The sequence below is a fragment of the Centrocercus urophasianus genome, unplaced genomic scaffold (assembly GCF_019232065.1).
Source record: "Centrocercus urophasianus isolate 14NV4802_14NV808 unplaced genomic scaffold, USGS_Curo_1.0 seq_10, whole genome shotgun sequence".
Lineage (NCBI taxonomy): Eukaryota > Metazoa > Chordata > Aves > Galliformes > Phasianidae > Centrocercus > Centrocercus urophasianus.
In genome coordinates this window covers 24,018,390-24,043,606 of record NW_024884142.1, presented here as the reverse complement: position 1 = coordinate 24,043,606, position 25,217 = coordinate 24,018,390, and the positions used below count along the sequence as shown (strand labels likewise).

At 40.3% G+C, this 25,217-nt stretch overlaps 1 protein-coding gene across 7 annotated transcripts in view; it reads left to right on the top strand.

Moving 5' to 3' along the window:
- FILIP1 (filamin A interacting protein 1) overlaps positions 1-24,936 on the top strand; it is a 103,925-nt gene extending 78,989 nt beyond the window's left edge. For 3 of the 7 annotated variants that reach the window (XM_042819191.1, XM_042819201.1, XM_042819233.1), the window contains 3 exons: positions 6,708-9,513; positions 15,585-15,806; positions 24,137-24,936. In XM_042819191.1, the coding sequence (XP_042675125.1) occupies positions 6,708-9,513; positions 15,585-15,791 (3,013 nt within the window). In that variant the 3' untranslated portion in view covers positions 15,792-15,806; positions 24,137-24,936. The other 4 variants (XM_042819243.1, XM_042819218.1, XM_042819211.1 and 1 more) reach the window with 4 other exon arrangements.
- The last annotated feature ends 281 nt before the right edge of the window (positions 24,937-25,217 follow it).

The following is a 25,217-nucleotide window of genomic DNA, read 5'->3' as shown; positions in this document are numbered from 1 at the left end:
AAAAAAAAAAAAAAAAAAAAAAAAAAAAAAAAAAAAAAAAGCCTAATTATAAGGTAAGATCATTGCGATTTATTGTATTGTTTTTATCTTTAATACGTACTATTTTTTTTAATCATCATTTCCCATTATTTTCGTTTTTGTTGTTTATTTTCCTTTGTGTTGTTGTTGTTATTTTTCATTTTTATTACTTTTCCTTTCATACTTTTCCTTTCCATTACTTTTACTATCTTTGCTGTCGTTTCGCTGTGTTTACCGTGAGCGGTGCCGGGCGCTCTCGTACCTGCGCGCTCCGCCCGCCTGCGGGATGCGGGCAGCAGCGGGGAGCGGGGGCCGGGCCGGGCCGGGAGAGCTGCAGGGACCGTGCCGAGGTGGGGATGCAGCCCGCAGGTGCACCGGGAGCTTTTGGGCTCCGAGAGCCGCAGGTTGAGCAAGGCGGGCGTCAGTGTGGATGGCTTGATTTGGAGCAGGGTGGGGATGTCGGGGAGGTGGAAAAATTTCCGTTTGTACAACGTCAGCGCTAGAAATTGGCAAAGAAGAGAAGAAATTACAATGTAAGACAAGCTGTGCATACTCTTAGATCGAGAAAATGTTTCCCGTGGTATCATTTGGGAACTGTCATGTAGTCCTGAAGCAGCAAGAGCGTTGATTTGCTTTTGATATGCTTTGATACAGTCACATCTCAGAGGTTCATTCAGCAGTGAAGAGCGTGTGATTTTTTTTGCACTTTAATTTCGCATGGAGGATAGCCACAAAAATTTCTCCTTAGGTTCACCAGATGTTCAACTGTTCTTTTTACAAGTTTTATTTGTTTTCAGCACTGATAGATTCTGATGTCAGATAAACTATCAAACAGCTTGAGAAGTTCCGTAGCAAGTTCCACAGCAATTCAAGCACATGTTTCTTTGCTAACTGGCTTTAAGTTTTGGTGGATAGGAAGGAGAAAGCAAAAGAAATGACTTTCCCTGCCCTAGGACCTGATGTCACCCATCTTCTCTCTGCCACTGGGTATGAAGTGGGCATGAGATGGATAGGAGAAGAGCATGAAGTTGGGTGTGAAGTGGCTATAGTGTGGGTCTGAGGTGGGCATGAGGTGAGTATAAGGTGGGCATGAGGTGGGTATGAGGGAAGGCCTCCCAGGGCTCACCCAGGACAGTGAGTGACGGCAGACTGGCTCAGGTGATGGGTAGCTGCCCCCACCAGCTGCCAGCCAGCCCATCCCACCCTCATCAGGCTGCTTCTCTTACCGTCTCAACAGCCCACAAAGCAGGGTGGAAGTCATGGCATCCCATCAGAAGAAATGTGTGGGAGTTGTAATGGTAGAAGAGGGTACTACAGGAGTAGTATCTCTGATCTGGTTTTGTGCTGGATTTCTGTGGACCTTGGGGCTGTATAGGAGTTCAGTTAAAAGGTGCCCCAAAGATCTCACCTGCTTTCCAGCCTCTTCCCACTCCGCTGTCACTGTCTCGATGGTAAAAGAACAGTTCTTCACATCACTCTGGATCACTCTACATCTATCATGGGTTCTTCGCTAAATACCTGGAGATCTCTTGGAAGCTCACCTCAGCATTCTTGCACAGTGGGATCTAAATGTTCCTGTACCAGGTCATGCACAGTTTTTGGAAATCATTGAGCATCTTACTCTAAGTAACTTGAAACTTTGTTATATTTTCTTAAAATACTGTGTGCCACCTTGAAGAATCATAGAATCATAAGGTTGGAAAGGGCCTACAAGATCATCTTGTCCAACCATCCTCTCATTACCCTTGCTACTACAAGCCACTAAACCATATCTTGTAGCTCCTCATCCAGATAAGGAGGGCTCTTACCAGCCAGCACTAGGCAGCACTTCGCAGTTTCCTAAGTTTGTTGTTGTATTTCGGATGTTTTCATGAAGTATATTAGAAAGCAAGAAAGTGCTTACTTATCACTGCTTGTAATTTCTTTTGCAAATGTAGACAACACCTAATGCTTGATTTTGGTTCAGCTCTTGCTGCTCCCACTTCTTTTACTGTTTACAGATAAACTAAGTCCCATCTAAAATTCAGTAAAACCCACCAAAGCTCTTCTTGTATGAAGTTATTGTCTTTATGAGCCACCACGGCATCATTCTCCACCTGTAAGCTGTAGTTCATGGTGAAGTCTCATTCTAGTCTTAGGACAGATGCTGTGAAGATGATACTGTGGGGTTCCTCCTATGCGCCTCAGTGAATGAATTCGACATACACTGAAGTAAAGCAGGAAAAACAATGCATGTGGTTAAATTAAGTCTGTAACCATAGAAGAGATGTTGGGCACCTCCCCAGCACAGCCGATGTGCTGGTCTTACAAACCAAGTCTGCACTGTAATCCAGTACTGTCTCTTACAAACACACTGACATAATAGCCAGACTTGCTGGCAGCAAGCATGTAGCTGAGGGGGGAAACTGTATGGTTTTGGCCAGGTTTCCTTTATGGAAAAAATGCCTTCTAGACCTGACAGAGTGATCAGCCCCAGCCTGAGCAAGTCATTCAGGACTGGTAGGACAGAACTTAGGCACATAGCTCGACAACAGTAGCAGGGCCACTTCTCTGGAGTGTTCAGCAGCTGTTGGTATCCCAGCCCATTTGAAGCTTCTAGGAGGGAAGGGGAAGCAAAAAGGCCCTTCAGCCTCAAACCCTCAGGAAGGGGGACAGGGAGGGCTGGTACCTTTCCACTCACCTCTTCACCCTTGCTGGCAGTTTCTAGCACACTGCTCATGAAGGTTAAAGCCAAGTCTTTAGCTGCTCTCTCCTCACTACTGTGTCTTCCTGTTCTTCAAGCTGACTGATCTACAGATGTCTCCATGTCCTTAACCCCACTGCAGCACTCCCACCAGCTTTCCTTCTGCTGACAGCAAAAGAAAGGAAGGAGAGGGAAGAGCACCTGGACCCTCATGGCAGCAGAAGGTCTTGCATTCAACATATGACTTGAACTGTATGCTTTGATATAATAGGTAGGGAATCACAGAATGACAAAATCACAGGATGGCCTCTGTGGGAAGGGACCTCAAGGATCATGAAGCTCCAACCCCCCTGCCACATGCAGGGCCACCAACCTCCCCATTTAATACTAGACCAGGCTGCCCAGGACCCCATCTAATCTGGCCTTGAACACCTCCAGGGACGGGGCATCCACAACCTCTCTGGGCAGCCTGTTCCAGCACCTCACCACTCTCACAGTAAAGAACTTCCCCCTGACATCCAACCTAAATCTTCCCTCCTTCAATTTAAAACCATTGCCCCTTGTCCTGCCATTATCTACCCTTGTAAAGAGTTGAGAAACTTGTGGGAAAAGGAAAGTGCTGTGCTGATATCAACAATGCTTTCCACTGACAAGCAGCAGTTAAGATCTGCCGTCACAAAGCACTAAGCGGATCTGCCTTCACCCCCACTGTGGGCTGGATGCTCAGCCCATAAGACTGATACTGATGGCTGTAGATTATATAACTTAATCCAAATAGTTATGTTCATCTCTAAAAAAAAGATAAGCAAGCCAAGACAGCAAATGCAGGCACTGGGCTCAGAGTGCCTAACTATTGTCTTGTCATTGTTGTCACTAGCTCACATTTCATTACTAAAGTGTTGTGTTGTGAGTTCCTCCCCCTCCCCCCTCTTTTCCTTTTTGCTTGTTTTGACTCTAAATGCAGGTGCTTTCAACCTCCTGACAACCTGGAATGCAGTTAATGCTCTAGATGACACATTAAGGACGCGTGGTGTGAGTCTCTGCAGTGCTCTCAGCCTTTAGGAGAGCCCACGCAGGCCGATGTCACTTAGCAAACAGCAGCAGCAGTGAGATGAGAAGCCCGATAACAAACCGTTTGTGAGGGTCAGGATGAGGCAATACCACTTTGCAGTCCTGCTGAAATTCTGGTTTAGCTGCTGAGGTATAAGAGTTAGACAGGAGACAGAAAAGCAGGAGCAAGCTTCGACTCAGCATTATTTTTAGTGGTTAGAAATAACACTGAAAATGCACAGATTTTGTTGATTCATTTGGCACCTGTGCAGATGTAGATGTGCCCCATCTGTCCCTTAAAGAAGTAGTTTTCCTGGATGTGGAAAAGAGAAGTGCCATCAAGCATCAGGCTTCTGTGAAAGCTCTCTTCTCAGACCCTGTGCAGTTGGTTCCACCCTCTAAAAGCTGAGGCATATAAAATACTCCATGGTGCTTCCTACCCTGTTCAATATGCACGTGTAAGCTACGTTACCAGGTTGTATTGTCACAGCTATGATAGTTTATTTTTGCTTTTCCCACACTGCAGATCCAGTTATTCCACACTTCTGAGCCTCCTGATAGGCACAGCATGGTGACAGTGCTGATGTGCTTTCTTCTTGTGTTGCTCAGCTTCATCCCTGGCATTTCTTTCTCTCAGATTAACAAACAGGTATTTCTTTTGTTTTCCAGGGATGGGCTTTCTCAGCCCTATAGGCTCACAGGTAACTGTTGGGAAGTGAATTGCTTTGCACTCTGCATAGCATCCTGGCTACCTGTACTGCTAGGTAAAATTGCACACATCCCCTATGAACAGCCTGGCAATTCAGGATCATAGGTAATGATCTCAGCATCTCCAGATAGGCTTTCAAATGGGAAAATCTTTAAAAAGAAAACAAAGATGTCTTCTGTTGTTGTTGTTGTTGTTTGTTTGTTTGTTTGTTTGTTTTAATTGATAGAGTCCACCTTCAAATTTTCTCTTTTTATGAGATCTCATATTCTCATTTATAAGTTAATGACTGGGAGATGGGTTGCTCAGGGCCCCACGAGGCTAGCTCCCACTGTTCTGTTACGGCAAAAATTATTTTGTGAGAGGATGTGTCCTACTTTAAAAATGTAGCCTAGGAGAGATAGGGAGAGTTCTTGGCAGAGACTTTTGCATAAAGCAGTGTGATAAAGTAGCTAGGGAATATATTGCATGCTAATAAAGTTTGTCCTTGAGTGTGAAAAGTGAGTGCTTTGTGAATAGCAGCTGTTTTTTTTTAGCTTTTGATACTCCAACGTGACCCATAATGAGACATACATAGACCAGCATGTCTTTTCAGTCCTTTCCAAAGAGCTGCCAAAACTAAAGAGATTTTTTTGTGACCAGTAAGGTTGGCTGCAAGGTTTGTTTGTTTTTCACTCTCCTGCTGGTTCCTACTATTCTCTTACTCCCACATCCTATCTGATTTGTTTTCAAACGCATTCTTCAGCCCTCTCCTTCCCTACCTAGTGTATCATGTTCTGCTTTCTGGCTTCCTTCTCTTTTCTCATAGCTTTTCATTCCAGTTCCTGTTCCCTCTGGTCCCTGAGGGATGAGGAGTGAAACATTAATAGCTGTCTGGCTTTATGAGCTTAGAGTTCAGGTGAGTTCAGGAGATATCCCTGGTGCACATACTGTGTCCCAGAGCTCTCTGCAGCACTTCATTCCTGGGGCAGCAGAGCGAATATGTGCCCATGCTTCATTCACTACCACTTACAGGGCAGGAGTTCAGACAGCACTCCTGATAAAGTTGGTCTTTGCTGAAACTTGGGGGTTTCAGTTGCTACCACTGAAACTGTGGTGGTGAATTGCTCTGCTGTTATCACTTCACTGTGTGTTACAGTTACAAAGAAATTTGTTTCATGAATGGGTGAGCAAAGCAAGTGGATTTGAATCATTACATTACACTTCCTTATACCAAAGTTGGTGCTTTGACAGTGGTTTGAAAAAATGTGTCATTTCACAGTAAATTCACCATACATATCTGTCTTCTTTTTAAAATCATACTGCTGCTTTTGCATTAATGCACTAGTAAGGAATATATCCCTCTGTTACTTGTCACTCTTTATTTTTTATGTCAGTGTATCTGCAATATGAATAGATATAAAATAGGAAGTGTGCTTCATTTACCTATTTAAATGTTGCATGGGTAATGGCTAATGCAATTTTCCATGCTGGAAAATGTAGGTCTGTATTATCTTTCTGAGGATAGATCTGATCTGTGCTTTTGTATTTCTTGAAAATACAAAGGTTAGTTGTAGCTAAAGGTTTGATGACTCTTGTAGTCAACAACATCTGCTACTGTAAATGGCAGTGTGACAAGGAGAACAAACCTTTTAACATCTGTTATCACTGTGCCAGCAAATTTCTCTTACTGCTAATTTCTTATGCCTTTGATGCCCAGATGGTTATCAGTCATGTGCTAGCATAATCTTCTGTCCAGCTGCTATATTTATCATTAGCATTTATAAGCACTTGTGTATAGTTACATATAGCAACTGGTTTTCCTTTTTTTATCTTATTTTCACACTTTTATATATGTGAGACATTTATGAGGAAGCCATCATGCAAAAAAAGTGAGTGAAATGGATTGGTGAGTAGATAATACCTATCCTGATAGGATATGATACATCCTTAGCAACGTCATCCTAAATGAGAAATAAATGCAAAGGAGTTAAAAACTGATGTCTCTCCTATCTAGACATGTATAAAATTTCAGTGTCTGAATTCAGGATGATTTGATACAGTTTTCAGTTAATTTTCTAATTTAAGATATTTTGGCTGGGGAATGTAAATGTGGTAGGTTGTTACATGCTGAAAGGTGACAGAGGTTATTGATGGGTATAAAAAGAATCTTGGTGAAAGTGAATTAAAAATAGAGAATTACACCAAATTGAGAAATGCACCAAATACACATATATTGTAGTTTAATCCTTTTGTTCTAACTTGTTTCAGATTGAAGAAACTTCTTGAGCAGGAGAAGATCTATCAAGCCCGAAAGGAGAAAGAACACACAAAGAGACTCAATAAACTAAGAGAAGAACTAGTCAAGCTCAAATCATTTGCACTCATGCTGGTGGATGAGAGACAAATGCATATTGAACAACTTGATCAACAAAGCCAGAAAATACAAGATTTAAATCAAAAACTAAAGGAAGAAGAAGAAAAGCTTAAAATTGTTACTGCAAAAGCAAAAGAAGATGGACAAAAGCTGATGCGGTTAGAAACGGAACTTGAACACAAAACATCGTCATTTTCTCAGGAACATGAGGAGATGACTGCTAAACTGGCTAATCAGGAGTCACATAACAGACAGCTAAGGCTCAAGTTGGTTGGGTTGACTCGCAGAATAGAGGAGCTAGAGGAAACAAACAGAAGTCTTCAAAAAGCTGAAGAGGAACTTCAGGAACTAAGAGATAAAATAGCAAAAGGGGAATGTGGGAACTCTAGTTTAATGGCAGAAGTTGAAAATCTCCGCAAGCGTGTACTTGAAATGGAGGGAAAAGATGAAGAGATCACAAAAACTGAATCCCAGTGTAAAGAGCTGAAAAATAAACTGCAAGAGGAAGAGCACCATAACAAAGAGTTGAAACTTGAAGTGGAAAAGTTGCAGAAGAGAATGTCAGAACTAGAGAAACTGGAAGAGGCTTTCAGTAAAAGTAAGTCTGAATGCACTCAGCTACACTTAAACTTGGAGAAAGAGAAGAATTTAACTAAGGATTTGATAAATGAATTGGAACTGGTGAAGACTCGAGTGAAAGACCTTGAGGCATCAGAAAGCAAGTTGGAAAAAGCTGAAATAAGCTTAAAAGATGACTTAACAAAGCTGAAGTCATTTACCGTAATGTTGGTTGATGAACGGAAAAATATGATGGAAAAAATAAAACAGGAAGAAAAAAGAGTTGAGGGTCTAAACAAGAATTTTAAAGTTGAACAAGGGAAAGTTATGGATGTAACAGAGAAACTGATAGAAGAAAGTAAGAAATTTTTGAAACTGAAATCAGAAATGGAGGAAAAGGTGTCTGTTTTGACAAAAGAAAGGGATGAGTTAGTTGTTAAACTGAAAAGTGAAGAAGAAAAGTCCTCAGAACTGAGCTGTCGATTTGATCTGTTAAAGAAAAGACTTGATGGTATGGAGGAAGTGGAGAGAGAAATTACAAGAGGTCGAGCCAGAAAAGGACCAGAGCATGGCTGTCAGGAGGACAACAAGATTAAGGAACTCACTATTGAAATTGAAAGACTGAAAAAACGGCTCAAACAATTGGAAGTGGTTGAAGGAGATTTGATGAAGACAGAAGATGAATACGATCAGCTAGAGCAGAAATTTAGGACTGAGCAAGATAAAGCTAACTTACTTTCTCAACAGCTGGAAGAGATGAAGCTCCAGATTGCCAAAAACAAAGCAATAGAAAAAGGTGAAGCAGTAAGCCAGGAGGCAGAGTTGAGGCACAGGTTTCGTCTGGAAGAGGCTAAAAGCAGAGATTTGAAAGCAGAAGTTCAAGCTCTTAAGGAAAAAATCCATGAACTGATGAACAAAGAAGACCAGCTTTCTCAGCTCCAAGTGGATTATTCAGTTTTGCAGCAAAGGTTTATAGAAGAAGAAAATAAAAACAAGAGCATGGGGCAGGAAGTTCTGAATCTAACGAGAGAGTTAGAACTTTCTAAGCGTTACAGCCGCGCTCTGAGGCCCAGCATAAATGGACGAAGAATGGTTGATGTTCCTGTGACATCCACAGGTGTGCAAACAGATGCTGTGAGCAGTGAAGCAGCAGAAGAAGAAACTCCAGCTGTGTTTATACAGAAATCCTTCCAGGAGGAGAACCACATAATGAGCAATCTGCGACAGGTAGGTCTGAAAAAACCTATGGAGCGTTCTTCAGTGCTTGAGAGATACCCTCCAGCAGCAAATGAACTTGCAATGAGGAAATCTTGGATACCGTGGATGAGAAAGAGGGAACATGGGGCTCAGGCAACTCCAGACAAAGGAGCCCGAGCCCACAGTGGCACAGCACATCCTGGGGAGGTTGTCCTTTCACCAAAGCAGGGTCAGCCTCTTCATATTCGGGTGACACCAGACCATGAGAACAGCACAGCTACTTTGGAAATAACCAGCCCAACCTCAGAGGAATTCTTTTCAAGTACCACTGTCATTCCTACTTTGGGAAATCAGAAGCCACGGATAACCATCATTCCCTCTCCAAATATTATGCCTTCAAAAGGAAAAGGTAGTGAAAGTCCATTGGGCCCTGACCGTTCCATGTCTCCAGTCACTATAACGACATTCTCCAGAGAAAAGTCTCCAGAGGGAGGTAGAGTACCTTTCGTTGACAGACCCACATCACCAATTCAGATTATGACAGTATCAACATCCGCAGCACCAGCAGAAATCTCTGTTTCTCCGCAGTCACAAGACATGACCATGGGAAGGGCTGTTTTCAAAGTAACACCAGAAAAACAAACTGTCCCATCTCCAATCCGTAAATACAACACCAACGCCAATATTATTACAACAGAAGACAACAAAATCCACATCCATTTGGGTTCCCAGTTTAAGCGCTCTCCTGGTGCTGCACCAGATGGTGCAAGTCCTGTGATAACAGTCCGACCAGTGAACATAGCAGCTGAAAAAGAAGTTGTCACTGGTACTGTCCTACGGTCACCCAGGAACAACCTGTCCTCACGGCCTGCAGCAAGCAAGGTGACAAGTACTATCACTATAACACCTGTAACTACGTCCTCCACACGAGGAACGCAGTCCGTGGTAAGCAGTACAGTCCCATTTTGTAACCTTCATGGTCAGGAGAAGGGAGAGCATAGTTTGGGATTAAGACACCAAAAGGGAAAGCATGAGTGGGAAGAGAAGAAACTCTAAGCTGCCATACATGTGTTTCTGATATAAGCTCAGCTATAAGATCTGAATTTGCCTATGATGGAAATGAGTAATTTTATGCCAGCATTGAACAATGATACAGAATCACAGAATGGCTTGGTTTAGAAGGGACTTTAAAGACCACTTGGTTCCAACCCCATGCCGTGGGCAGAGTTGCCCCCACCAGATCAGGCTGCTCAGGGCCCCATCCAACCTGGTTTTTAATGCTTCTCTGGGCAACCAGTTCCAGCACCTTGCTACCCTCTGAGTAAAGAATTTCTCCCTATTATCTAAACTAAATCTTACCTCTTTTAGTTCTAAACTGTTCCATGTTGTCCTATCACTATCTGCTCATGTAAAAATTTGGGCTTCTTCCTGTTTATAAGTGCCCCTAAATATACTTTTGGCATTATCTCCCAAAAGAGTAACTTTGAAAGGAAGTCCATTCAAAGCTACTGAATATAATAGAAGTCCTGTAAAATTCCAAGTGAGAAAGAGACAAAGAATGATAAAGATGACAGCAATTTCTGCTAAGTACAAATTCTGACTTCTGATAATACTCTTAGTGGCTTTTGGCCCAGCTGGAAAGTCCTTAGCATCTGATAGTGCAGGCTGATATTTCTTTGGTAGAATATCATTACATTTATAACTTAATTAACATCTGCTGTAATACTGGACTCTATAGAAATGAACAGCCAGACCTGGTACCATTGTTTTGTGCTCCAAGTCTCTTTCAGCCAGTGAATACCAAAGTTCTTTCTGTCCCACCAACGTTACCGACGTTTCTAAGTGCTCTCACTACCACATTTTTTGCTGCTTTCTTTCTATGTTGGTTCCCTTTTTTGATAATCCTGTCCCTCCCTTAAGATTTACTAGGACTTCAACATCATTTTGCAGTGTTTTAGTTGGGAAAGAAGAATTTGACCAACATACAAAAGCAGCAGTACTGTATTAATCCAAAAGCTTATTTAGCTGCCTGTAGCAGTTAGGGTAAGATTATTTTAAGTGGATAAACAGAGAGTAATGTTTTCCTCAGTGTCTGTTCCCGGTTTTTGGCAGTAGGTGAGTATTTCTTTCTGAACCAGAGCCTGTAGCCACCTTTGTGTTTAACAGACTGTGGTAGAGTTTTCTTCTATCTATTCTGTGTTTTGAACTGGCTTATTCTGTTGTTTCCACAAGATCATAGGGCAGTGAATTTCTCTGTGGGCTGTAGAAAAATGCTGTTTTTTTGTTTGTTACCTTTTATTGCAATACCTTAATTGGTTACAGTCTCTTTCTTTTATCTTGACAAATACTGAACAGTCATGCCCTGTTCATTTGCCCATGTCATTGAGGAGTAACTCAGGTAACATATTCTTTAGTCATCTCTGTCCAAGCTGAAATGTCAAAATGTATTTAAAGTACCTTCAAAGATACAGAAACACTTCTACGCTTCTAGAGAGATGCTGCCATTCCCATTTAAGGCCAATGGCTCATAGAAACCTGCATTTGCCTTGCTGATCTATTTGGGATTGCATGTGCAATCTCTGCTCAACATTGGAGATGTTTTACAGGGACTTCTGTATACTAGAACCAACTGCTCATTTTTTAAAGTCTCAAGTCAATTCATTTATAAACTCCTTTGTCTCTCAGAAGTTTGGAAAACCTTTTTTTGAGAATTCCCCATTCTTTTTTACTAGATGTTTGACTCTTCTGTGGTGATGCACTGGACTGTGGCAGACAAAATGTTTTTTCTTTTGTTTTCATCTGGATAAAATGTAGTTTCTTTCATCACTTCATCCCTGATTTGGAATGTAAGGAAATAGCTCAACCATATGATTTATTTTATCTTATGCTTTCCTTTGTATTTTAAGGCCCATGTCAGATTAGCAGGGAACTTCTAACAAACTCAACTGTACTTTTTCCTCCTTAACCTCTGAAAAAAACAGAAGTTGTATATTCACCATCTGTTTTGCAAATGGCTGATTTATAAACACCTGCAACACCCCTGGTCAGGAAAAACAAGGTGTAATCACTTACTGACCTTCGAAGAAACCAACATGGGTAATGTTTTGAGGGTATGAACTCATAAAATCAAAGAAGACAAACTGAAACAAAGCTGCATTCTCAGCTCATTGCTTTTGCTTTTTTTTCTTACCTCTTCTCTTACAAGGTAGCTTTTACAATATCCTAATTCAGTACAAAGGGGAATTCTGAAATTTCTAGCTCTCATCTGTCACTACAAGTTTGGAGTTACTATTTTTATGTTTGAAAACATTTAACTCATTTTCCAATTTTAATTTATAGAGTTATCTTCAGTACTGCAGGTGAAAGTAATTCTAGAGTGCACATGTGGTGCTGTTCAAGGTTCAGCCTGTGGTATCTGTGCCCAAAAATCTAAAACCAGAGACAGTGGCTTCATGGTGGAGCAGATGGGGAGTTGAGGGATATTACTGTTGATTAACAGCAAACTGTACGGTAGAGTAGCTGCAGTTTTCTGTCTCTCTTAGTTAGGCCTTCTGTCTGTGACAGTTTTGACATAGAGAAAAGGGGACCACAGTCCAAAGAAATGCCAGGCACCTGAAAGTAAGTTGGAAAGGTTTTGAGCAGTCAACCAAAAAGATCAGTCAAAAGAGGTACCTCTCTGTGACTGTCTCCCCTGGCATCTGAACTCACTGGCTTCTCTGAGTAGGGCCTCAATGTTTTGGGGTACTTCATAGAATAACAGTCTCATTTGAGCTGGAAAGGACCCTTAAATTTCATCTAGTCCAACTCCCCTGCAATAAACAGGGATATCTACAGATAAATCAGGTTGCTCAGAGCCTGGTCTTGCCTTAAATGTCTTCAAGGATGGGGCACCCACCACATCTTAGGGCAACTTGTTTAAATGCCTCATCACCTTTACTGTAAAAAACCTTTTCTTCATATGCTCCTCTCTTTTAGAGGCTCTCTTTTGAAGCCATTTCCTTTTTTCCTATCACAACAGACTCCACTGAAGAGTCTGTCCCCTTCTTACAGCCTCTGTTTAGATTCCCTGGACCTCCAAGGCAGGAGTTCTGTTGCATCCTTCAGTCCCATGCTGATGTGATGGAGGCTACCCCAGTTAGACTGAATTCAGTGTTTAACATATAACCATAGCCACTTGGATTTCAAAATCCAGACCTACCCCTAAGCTTCCAGTTGATGGTAACTGCCTTTCATGATTTAGTCACCTAAACATACTTCCTTTGTGTTATTTTAAGCACTCTCAAGTACCCTACCTAGCTTCCAGCTGCTTTATCAGAGGTTGCAGGTCTCATTAGATCCCCTTATATCACCTGGCCCTGTGCAGATAGCTTGAATAGCCCACAGCATCTCAAGTTGCAGTAGATGCTTTTATGTCAGCCAGGGAATTGGACTGTTTCTGTCTAGGGCAAGCTGGTCTCTGATCTGATCAAGAACAAATGCTGAAAACACTCCTTTGTTATCAAAATATTCCAAAAGCGATCACATACATTAATACTCTCTCTCCTTCTGTGTATCCATCAAGTACAGTAAAGCCGACTGTAGCGTTCCAGTAGCACAAATAGCCAGCTCTGAGCCAGGTAACTTCACCCTGCCTTCCTGTGAAGCGATCCCTGCTGGCTGCATCAGAATTGAGAGCATTCCTGCATCAATCAGAAGAAAAAATACAGCCTAAGAACACACGGGGCTGGAGGGGATTGCTTGCAGGTTGTCTCTTGGGAGGAATCACCAAGAGGCAGACGTTTGTATGTATTTTCTGCCTCAGACGTTGCTGTAGAGAAACGTGTCCCTTGCCTGCTTCCACTGCTACTCTGCCAAAGGAGACGACTTGCAGAAGAGCTACATTTGTGCTGTTTTCCTTGTCTTAACAAACACAAAATGCTCTTGCAGCTGTCTGCGATGTGGGCATTAGCTTCCATAGAATCTACATGTTTGTATGCCATAAGAAGGAAACTAAAAAAAATTTAAAGCCAGTTGGAGTTCTTTTCACAGTGATTTCCAGCGATTTAGGCTTGAAATGAGTAACTTGAAAGCACCCAAATCCTTCGTTAATAATTTACATGCGAATAAAGCTGAAGAAATGCCTGGGATTCCAGCTACTTCATTTGATTGCCTCATGTTTACAGACTGTGGAGTTCTTTCAGGGAGCACAAGATGTTTGTCATTTGGGTTCCCTGGGATGTTGACATATTTTCCAAGGCTGATGGAATGCATTTGCATGTTTTTGCCCTACAGAATTGTATGGGCCTAACTTGTTTTGACATCTACATGTGAGTTCCATATTAGCCTTCAGACTACTATTGTAAATGTTGCTTTTAGTTATTGAAAATGGCTTCCTGCCTGCCAGGCAGACAGCATTCAAGTTTTCTAATTGTGTTTTTTTTTTGTGTGTGTACACATAGGGGTTTGAACTGTTCTTAGAAGATTAAGGAATAGTTTTCCTTTGAATACTCAGGGTGCAGACAGACGGCTCTGATGCTACCGGCTGGAAATACTGTGAGAGAGAAGAATGCTTTTTCGTGGAGCGTTTTTAAAAAACACTCTAAAGTAAATGAATATGTGTTGGAATTGATCTGGTCCTCTAATCCAATTTTCTTCAGAAATTTATTTTGTTCATATGCTGTAAGTTGCAAGGTTTAGTCATTTATCAGGTAGTTCTAGCTAGGATTTCTGAATCTTATGAAAGGTGTTCTCATTTGTGAGAAATGAGAAAGGTCTTTATCGATTATCTGAAAATTAAAAAGACAAACTTGACTTGCAAAAGAGATGCACAAGTTTTCACTGTTAACATTTGTCTCTATATTGCATGCTGCAGAAGGTAAAAGACATTTTTCTCTCGGAACTGTCATAATTACAAGTATTTCTTTTAGATCATGGTCTGTAAGGGGTAGCTTCCAGTTCTGGCCAACATTATTTGGACAGAAAAGATGTGTTATCTTCTTTGAGTCTTTTTGTCCCGTCCTAGTGCTCCTTGTATCTTTACAGAGTGAAATTCAGTTGCCTAAACATGGATATGGGTTGCCATTCCTAGAGCTGTAGGAGGCCTCATGGCCTGTGACTGGAACTCTGGCTGGGCACAGATCTGTGGCTGGCGTGGTGTTAGATCTGCCAGCTCCAGGCAGGGGACTGGGTCCTCAGCTGGCTTCTCTCCAGAATAAAGAAACATTAAAATTATTTTGAGCTCTGGTTTATTCTTCTGAAGTCCACAAACTTGAGTATAAGAGTGCTAGGGAGGTTGTTGCCAAGACTGAGCTGGTAGAATGGCTGTGTCTGCCCTGCCTTGAGGTAGCCCTGGCAAGCTTTGCCTTTGCCAGAGGTCAGCAAGCTGTAGCTGTGACTCCCGAAGGAGAATTCTTTCCCACATCCTTTCTCCTACAGCAACAGGAAAGGGAAATCCAAATCTTGGCTCTGTTTTGACCCTATTTGCTTCCTCCTACCCCTGTACTTCCCAGTGCAGAAACAACCAGCCCCAGCCATGGCCCACTGAACTAGGGAAAGCAAAGTTCAATTTTATTTATGTGACTGAGAGAGTTTGTCCTAGTTCTGAAAATATGGCAATTAGCAAATTAGCCTCATGTGGCTATTCTATTTCGAGGGCCTGTGCTCATCAGTGTGCGCGTGTGATGCTAGTCTTGTGCCTGTCTGACAGCTTGGCCTTGGCTCAGAGCCCTGCATTGTGGTGTGCTGCAGAATCAGAGATTTGCAGGGATTCTCATCCTTATGACATCTTGATCTAAAATGCTGGTCCCCCGCTCTGGAAGACTAGTTTAACTCTGATTTTCTACCTTTGGCCCTGCTCTAGTAGTATTTGCTGCAGATACATTTCAAATGTGAACGTTCATTTGCCGATAGGCATGATTTAGGACATTGTTTCTTGAGTAGTAAATGAAGAAACCGTAAAAAGTGTAATATATGAGAATATGTGAGAAGAGGAAGTCCTCAGTTCATGTCATTTCTCTCTCTGTGTGACTCTTTTGCAGACAGCACAGGATGGGTCATCCCTGAGACCTACACCAACCCGTATTCCTGTGTCAAAAGGTATGAAAGCAGGAAAGCCAGTAGTGGCAGCCTCAGGAGCAGGAAATGTGACAAAATTCGAGCCTCGTGCCGAGACTCAGTCTATGAAAATAGAACTGAAGAAATCTTCAGCCAGTGGCTCTGGCTCCCTGGGCGGGGGTCAGGGCTGATGGCAGGTTCAGGGGGTATGTTCTGCAGCTGTTACTGCTACCATGAACTACAGCCCCCTGTCTGTGGAGTTGTTCATGATTGTCCATACTAACGAAGCCCTTCACCTGTCACTCACAACCAACTAATGAGTGTGTGTGATGACTACTTGAGTAACAACATCCTTTTGTTTTCTTATTGAAGGAGGAAAAGAACCATCGAAAAGGCAGTGTACATCAGGAATACATTCAGCCTGGGAAGTGAGAATGGGCAACTTCACCAAGTTATTAATCCAGCCTAGGAATTCTTAATGCTTGACTTGGTAACTTTTTAATAGACTGAAGGAAGATCACTTATAAATAACTGTCTTCCATCATAACAGATCACTTTCTGTCCTGGCTTCTGTGTGGAGCACCTGCTTATAACCACAATTTTTAGATGCTGTGGTACCTAGGGACCTGAGCTTTTATTTCAATAAAAGCTAGTGTCTCACATACAGCAGAGGCAGAAAGAAGGGACCACAGGTTGTGACCAGCCTTGTATCTAGGAATTTCTCCTGTAGATCAGCTTTTCTCACCTGTGAGCTTCTTTTTCAAGGCAGTGACAAAATTCAGGGGAATGGGGAGGTTGCACAATTTAGGCAGCAGCAGCACTAAACAGTTATGTATTTCTTCCAGAACTTTAATACACTTGTAGTTAGTGCTTACAGCTGAGTCTCTCTTCTGTGGCTTAGACTGCCAGCTCTGGGGTTAGATGAAGGAATTAGGCCTAAAGGTGTTTAGTCTTTAAAAAAAACCTTAGAGAAACATTGATCTGACTACAGTCAATACAGTCCATTTGTGCATGCTCCAAAAACCATGAAAATCTATGAAGCTATTTGGTTGACATCACTGGGCTTGCAGTTTTTCTTGTTAGATGGACTTGTGCTCTGTAGATAAACTTGAGCTGTCAAGCATCCTTATGTGTTAGAGGGAGTGTCAACACAGATTGCTGATGGTAGCAGTTGCTACCTAAAGAGATAGTTCAGGTATGGTCAGGGAAAGAAAAAAGGTCTCTATGATCTCCTTTATGGTCAGTTCTCATTTGTTTGAAGTATTTTGTGTTAAGTACAGACTGCCTCAGAGTACCATGGAGATTCATCTTTCTTCTTCTCTCTTTTTGGTTTCTTCATTTGTATGTTTGCATTTTTAAGCATGTTTTAAGGAATTGTTCCAGCATGGAAATGGTGTGGATACTGATGATTGTTACAGTGATTTATTTAATAACACTAAAGTTATTAAAGGGCATTTCCTTTAAAGTAATCAATTTGCACAGAAGAAATTTGCAAAAAAAAAGAAACTGAGCAGACTGATAAATTTTGGTTTTAAAGCTTGTTTACCTCAACCACCACAGAAAGCTGTAAAGGACTGGTTAGGAATAGCTTTCAGAAGGAAAAGCAGGAAGACTACCAATAAATAATAAATACAATTCACGGAAAGGAAAATGCACCAGTGTGTGAAATATTAAATAGCTTTCTGTCTGAGAGAAGAAATTTGATGGAAGAATCTGCCACAAAAGGTCGACAAAATTATATTCAATCCAAACAGTGCTTAATCTTCAGTCTGCACTTTGCAGTGCTCTCCAATTTAAGATCCAGATATGGCCATTATCCCAGAATACAGCTGACATTTTATGATTAACATGAAGGACATTTTGTCTGTGATACGAAAGCTGCTGTCACATAGAAAAAGAAATAGACTTCCTTTTCTCCATCTCCATCTGTGCAGCACCTTCAGTACCTGCTAATTTTAAGGCTCTGTTTCCTATGGCACCTGGAAATCAGATTCAAATTTTTCATAGCACTCAATGCTCACTATTTCAGATAAAACTTGGAAACTGGAATTATCAAGCGATATGAGTTACCATTCCAGAAGTGCATCAGATCCTCTCAACTAATTGTTATAGGTTAAAAGCCTCCGTTTGACAGTAAATGGTTACTGAGATCTTACTGTTCTATTTGTAACAGAGACTTTTAAGCAGATGTTTGAAGAAAACTTATTAAGAGCTTTTAGCTGGATAGACCCTCTAAACACTGGCACTCAAACAAATCTTTAGTTCAAAACAATCATTTAAATAATACTGCAAACATGAGCCCCAAGCTAATGTGGTTACAGTGATGAACTACAGCTGGCTTAAGCCTTCCTTTTCATATCCTTTTTTCAAAGAAACAAGCTATTCCTTAGTTAACTTAACATTGCCTTACCCAGGGCAATGTTCTAAGTGTGCCTGTGGTTGAAAAAATGGTTTGTTTTGCCTAAGATCTGAGAAACTAATTCACCTGAAGAAATAAGCCAGACTTACAGTACCTGAAATCCAAGACACACACAAATTAGCACAGCTGAACCAGTACTGCAGACACAAGCTAGGAACTGCTCTATAGAGTCAGAAGGATTGTATGAGACAGAATGAGACAGATTTGAGAAATTCCAGACAGGTCAGACCAAGAATGCTGTTATTTTTCCTGGGAACAAAAAAAAAAAAAAAAAAAAAAAAAGAACTTTTGCTCCATAGCCAACCCAGCAGAACTGAAGAATTGGAATCAGGCAACTAGTTTGACTGTTAGCTATAGATATGTATTTTGTTGTATTCAGCATTTTTAACATGTTTTGACTGAGCTGAGATTCTTGTTTTGTAAAGGCAGAAAGAATGTAAGATGATGATACTTTTATTATTATTTTTTAAAAAAGGAAAGCCTGTAGATCAGAAGTCTTCAAAGTTGAAACTTAACTGTCTTTATTTTATTTGAATTTCTTCTGAATCTGAGGACTATTTTTAGTGACTACAGTAAGGTTCTCTGTTCAGTAAGTCAGCTCCAAAGGGTGATTTAGACAACCAAATCTAAATAGAGTCCATAATGCTCCAGTTGAGCTCCCAGCTTTCTTTGTATTGTCTGAGCACCAGAGACATGCTGAAGATCTACCTGAAGTTCTGCTGCTGCACTTGCCTACCAGTGTTGTGGCCCACCTAGAAGCGCAATCTCCGAACCTAACTGAAATCCAGATTCTAGGTATTCATGTCCTTTCAGGACATAAAATCAACAAAAAAGCCACAATTTCATGGTCATTCAAAGTCAGGACATAACCAACCACCAGAGTCAGAAGTTGTAGTCTTGTCCTTGGCAATTCCAACCCGAGATAATACTGACGTCCATCTGGTTGACCCATGAGTTGTCACAAGTGTTTCAACTTGCCTGGAGAACTGATCTGAACTAAAAGGAATCTAGCAACAGACAAGAAGTCTAATTTTAACCTAGCCTAGATGCAAGCTCTTGGGCCAGAAAAAGAAAGGGAGAAGGTGTGGGAAACCAGTAGCTGTTTTAAAGTGGTTGTAGAATCATTAATGTCTCCTAATAGATCACATACCACAGGGATATGTAGTAGTGTATTTATTTTAACAAGCTTTTGATTGAACCTGTCCTTCAAAGGCATGAGTCAGGACCCTCTTCTCAGCAGTTCCTGAGGTAATTCCAATCAGCTCCATCAAATTCAGCAAGCACTGACAGCTGAGAGACTGACGATGGCATTCTCGTTCCCTTCTGTAAAGGCTGTGCTGTTCTGCATGGAGGAGTTCAGTATTCATTGAGCAGAAACAAAAGAGTGGTTGAGTGATCAGGATATTGAAGTACGGGGGAAGTTCCCCTAGATTCAGGTCCCTGATCCAAAGGCTGCTTTTAAGCCTGGCCTTCTGTGAAAAGAAGGCTTCTAAGATGAAATGTCTGTGTTTATCCATCCCTCCATCTGTCCTCTGTCAATGAATGACATTGAATACATCCACCAGTTTCAGCCAAACTTGACAAAGCAACAGAGATCCCCAGAATAAGAAGTTCTTCACGTTTAATGAAAAGGGTGACTGAGAAGAGGAGCAAGACCTTAGCAGAACCCCACTGTGTGAAAGAATGCAGCATGAGCTCACCTTCAAGCAACATCAAAGAACAAACACAAGAGAGTGATGTCAGAAATGCCACAAGGACAAGCTTTTTTCAGACCTCAGATTTTACTAGGCACCAAAGAATCAAACTGTCAGACATAAATCCATAGGAAATTAATCGGGCCTTTATTTACGGGGCTTCTTTATGCGTATTTTACCATGACTGGGTTACAGTGCAGAAAACCAGCTTCCTCTGCCCAGGTGATCACCAGGAATTACTGATGCTCATTCTTTCTCTCCCTTTCCTTTTTCCCTGTATTGATTTTTTCAGTGAAGTGGAACAGTTTCAATAGCAAAATGCACTCAGAATAACAATGATAAATACAGTGCTGTTTGAAAGAGAGGAAGTACAGATTTGAATCCCATCAGACACAAGCAAAATCTCAACCCATAGCGCCCACATTACGAAATACTGCTCTTAACATGGACTATCTGTGCAAATGAAAATTTCCGTTTCTTTCACTGACTTTTAAGCACTTCAAATATTTTCAGGATATTGAGAGAAAGGGCCTGATCTGCTACTCTTTTCATGAGATGGCTGCTGCTTTGTGAGTGCCAAAAAGAGGAAGGAGCTTCTGGCAAGGCTTTGCAAGACACCTAATGCACAGAGGAATGGCGGGATTCAGAAGTTACAGCACTGTACTCTGCATTCCTGCTCAACATACCGTATCTAATCTGAACATCTCTTGCTGCAATCTCTGTCCTCATCCCTTTAAATCAGAAAATAAGTCAGTAATAGATGTTAACTAATCTGCATCCATACTTGCAACATAAAAAAAGGTTAGCATGCACCTAAATTCTGACATCAGCTTTTTCCCTTGTACCCATGCTAGTGCTAAAAAGGTCGAAGTTCAGACTCACTAGGAACAGATGAACATTTTTATTTTGGTTATGCTTCAATAAGAAGTGGAGAAATTATTTGTTCTGGCTGACATAGCCATACCCAGCCCATAAGGCTTAGGTAGAGTGACAGGAGAACAAGAGAGGTGCCAACGCATCCATGACAAGATACAGATCAGCATGCACTGATGTGTGAGATTTTGGTTCTAGACCCGCAACAAAGTTTTCTGCTGCATTTTCAAGATTAGATCCTGTCACCTGAATGCTGTTACTGGATGAGTATTGCTAATGTGGTCATGAGCAGAGCAATGTTTGCTCTTTCAGTCAAAGTATGACTGAAAATGAGGGAGCACAGAACTTCATCTCTAATGTTTAGAGGAGCTTTCTCATATTGTTAAACATACTAAGTAAACAGTAGAAGAAAAACAGAGATTCTTATTTATTTTGCCCACTTTTTTTTCCCTTTTGTGACGCCCACTAATGTGGTTCCTCAAAAAGCACAAAACACTTTTGTTACTCTTCTTAATATGCCCATAGAATACACATCACCATAGCAATTAGTTGCATTTGAGTACTCTCAGAAGTCACATGAATATGCTGATTCATGCCAGTTAGATGCCAAATCATGTTACTGCTTGAAATGTGCTACGTGTTCTAAAACATGTTCAATATTTACATGAACATTTTGTGATTCTGATCAGAAGCTGAAAGTCATGTCTTTAAAGAAGCAATCTACCATCCTGTGGCGTTTCAGGTGCTTGGCATAATCTGCAGCAGTCAAGACAATTTTCAGACCAATTATATGTTCCTATCAATTGCCAACTTCATTGAATCTGTTTGAAACCTGCAGTTTGCTGACAGAAGATTCTATGAGCTCATCTTTTGAACTTGTTTTCATTTAGGGGAATGTTTTTCTCCCCTTCATCAGTGTGAATTACCTTCTTTCCCTTAATTCTGACTGAGCATACTCTGACAGACCTCTATCCAACATTTCTCACTGAAGATGTTAACTTTTGATCTCCATTACTACCTATGCTGCCCTTACAAAGCTTTTTGGAAGATGCAGTGAGGATTAACTACTTTCAAATTCAGAGCTGTCAGCTCTGAAATTCAGGTACAAATCGTTCAGGTACAAATCATTCAGGTATGAATGGTTCCTCACTTTAAAAACTCTTTTTCAACGGGATTATAAAAATAGAAATACTGACAGATGATTCAGTTTTGTCACTTGGATGCGCAACTTTCTGTATCATTTGGTGTTTTTTGTTTGTATATATTGTAAGAAAAAATTAAACTTACATGCATACATTAAACATACATTAAAATGTCAGTTGATGTGCTTCATTATGAGAGTTGGTATTTTTGATGGGCCAGTTGCTAATGCTGTGTTTCTCTGAGATATTCCAGCTTACACTGGGGAGATGGAAATCAGATTGATCCTTTTTATTATGTATCTTTGTTCTCTTTTCCTGTCATTAAAATAACTTCAGTTGCATTTAAGTGAATTGATAGCTCCTTGAAATATTCAGACCTAAAAAATGTATGTAATTATATCCTACAGATACCATATTCCTACAGAGGTTACTCCTACAGAACTGTGACAAAATCTACCCTACTGTAGTTTCGATTTAATAACTGTTTGAATACCTCTTCTAGTAACTACAGTATGTAGTATGTAGTATGTAGTATATAGTATGTAGTATGTAGTAGTTTGAGCAACCTGGTCTAGAGGGAGGTGTCCCTGCCTATAGCAGAGGGTTGGAACTAAATGGTCTTAAATGTCCTTTCCAACCCATACCTCTCTATGACTCTGTGTAATAATGCATACATATACATATTATATGTAACAGTTTAATGCAAAATAAATTGTTAGGAAAAAAACAAAAACAAAAACAAACAACCTGGTCCATACATATAAATGAGTGTGAGAAAAAAATGAACAAGTAAATACTAGAACTGGAAGAAATTTTTTAAAATATTTTTCTGACTTTTAAAAAAATCATTATATTTAGTCTGCAGGACAGCTGACTCAGAAACCCACTGCATTTTTGCTCTTCATTCAGTATTGAGCATTCACAAGGAAGATGATATTTTCTACAGTCCATTTAGTTTTTAGAATTTTGTTATTAAACTATGAATAAATTGATTATTAAGAAAAAGTGTTTCCTATAGAATTCACGTGACTCCCATTGACACGAATGGGAGGTTTCATTCGACGTTATAATCTAATATTAAATGCAGCTTTTTGCATAATATTCCTCAAGAGCATGAAGTTAGAGAACAGCTCTGCCTGTAATTTATTCTTGCCATAGTTTGCGGTTCTTTAATATTCATTGCTCAAATTTCTGAGAATAAGCACACACATATTCCTGAAAATCATTTCTGAATGTAAATTATATAAAAATGAAATGCTTTCATGTAGGAAAATCTATTACTTCATTTGCCACACCTTATTTCCTTGGATGTTGCCTTAGCTGTGCTTTTCTCGGTCAACACACATAAAAAACCTAACTGGAACCTGCCATCTAGTGGCAACATTCTGGCATAACGAGTACACAAAAAGCAGTGACCTTTCTTTTAATGTAACTTACTTAAGCACCTTTCAGGTATTAGCAGACAAAGTCAACAGAAATCTCTAAGGGGATAATGGCACGGTTAGTACAATTTCTTGGGCTGCATACTTTTTGAAAAATCTTCAGGCTATTAAGAGAGGAAAGAATCTTAAAAAACCAACAACATTTCAATTAAAAAATGAGTATTTATGAAAACATGTTACTGTACTTCTAGTTAGCATCAGTGCATTTATATTATTTGAAGTGTGCAAAATACCTATTTTCAGAGATAATGTCATTGGCTGATAGCTAAATTCTTCTATTAAAAATTGCCTGTTGGAGCAGTGTATTTAAACAGAAAAGCTGAAGGCCAAGCTGTGAGCCAGCATTTTAAAAGAACCTCGAAATTAATCAGAGAGCTCTTGTGTTACACTCAGGACAAAATTAAATTGGGCCTTTCAAAGACAAGGCAAATATTTCCTTTTGCATACTATGGCTGGAATTTATATTCCAGGCAATAGCAAAATTCAGCAGACTTGCTGAATAAAAGCAGCATCAGATTCTAAGGAAAATTCAGATAAAAACAAATGACTACATACCTCTTTCTTAACCCCACTTCAGAATCACCAGCAGGTTTTTGATGATTTTGCTCAGATAGGATTCAAGATACCCAACTTCAAATTGTCCTCCACAGGATTCAGGTGTGGGGCTGAGCCTTAGTGTTCCTGTGGTTCAATTTATTCAGCTGTATTATTCTTTTTTTCCAAGTGATGGATTTGACAGTGAAGTGGGAGCCAAGGGCTCCAGAGCCCAAGCATGGTACTAGTTAGGTTTCCCATTGCAGCATTTAAACAGAGCATTTTTTATCAGACAGTGACATTAGAGAAAGGCTGCAAGGTATTTCCAGAAAAAAAAAAAGCACTTTGGTAATGTAATTGTTCTTCATGATAGTAACTTGTAATTTATTTCCAGTTTCATAAAACCAAATGTTTTGCTCTCTTTTCTTTTAGAGAGTGTCATCATTCACCAGTTACGCATGAGCTCTAGATGAGCTACCAGCACCCCAGTATTCTCTCTGTGTGCACTACCCTCCTTACCAGTTGGACGGATCACTGTAGAAGCCCTCTACCATCAACACCAGGGTCACTTGTGCTACTGATTATTCATGGGAGTATTTACTGCTTCCATTAGATTTTATGTATTCTTGGTAGAGCTTTAAGAACGGTATTTTGATACAGCCAGAGGGAGAGAAGCAGTCTTTCTGCCAGCTGAATTTCACTTTTATTTGCAAAGCCTGAGGCACGTGCTTGATTTTGTTTGCCATATAATTTATTTTTTTAAATACACTTTGTAAAGTAACTGTCCCAAAGTTGCAATTCCTGTTGTCCGTGGTGCATTTGTTTGTAGAATACACTGTTAAATTTGCAATTTGATATTTTTGTAGAGGAGAGAATGTAAAGAAATGAAAAAATAATTTCAACAGTATTTTCTGTTTAAATGGAAAAATACTCGGCGCAATTTTTTGCTACCATACGATTCTGTGAGACTAAATACTCTGATGACTGCTGTATGGAATTTCTACTATTGCAGAATATGTCTTGCACTGTGTGATGGTTTGGCATAAAATTAAGTATAAAGTCCAATGCCTTGAAATACAACTAGATTTACTCATTTTAGACGACGTAAGCCAGTTTTTAAAGCTGTGATTTTTTTCTATATAATGTATGTTTTTACTTATGCCTGTACCAAAAAAAAAAGTTGATTTTCATTACACTGTAACTAATAAATTTTCACAACTATGCAAATGTAATCAAGTGTTTCAATTTTAAATTAATTTTCTAAAGTTGGCAGTATTTGTGTGTCTTTGTGTGTAGGGACAGAATGTACAGCTTTGGAAGTTAATTTTTCTGACTGCTTCCCACTGCGGTCTCACAGTGATGTGTGTAGTAAAACTGGTTCTAATATTTGTGATACAAAGAGGGATCTGTCACCAAGTGCTTAATGACATCATTGTTTCTAACCTGGTACTCTCACTGCACTGGCAGATACATTTGCTTGACATGATCAGATTGTTCAGTGCAAGACTAATGG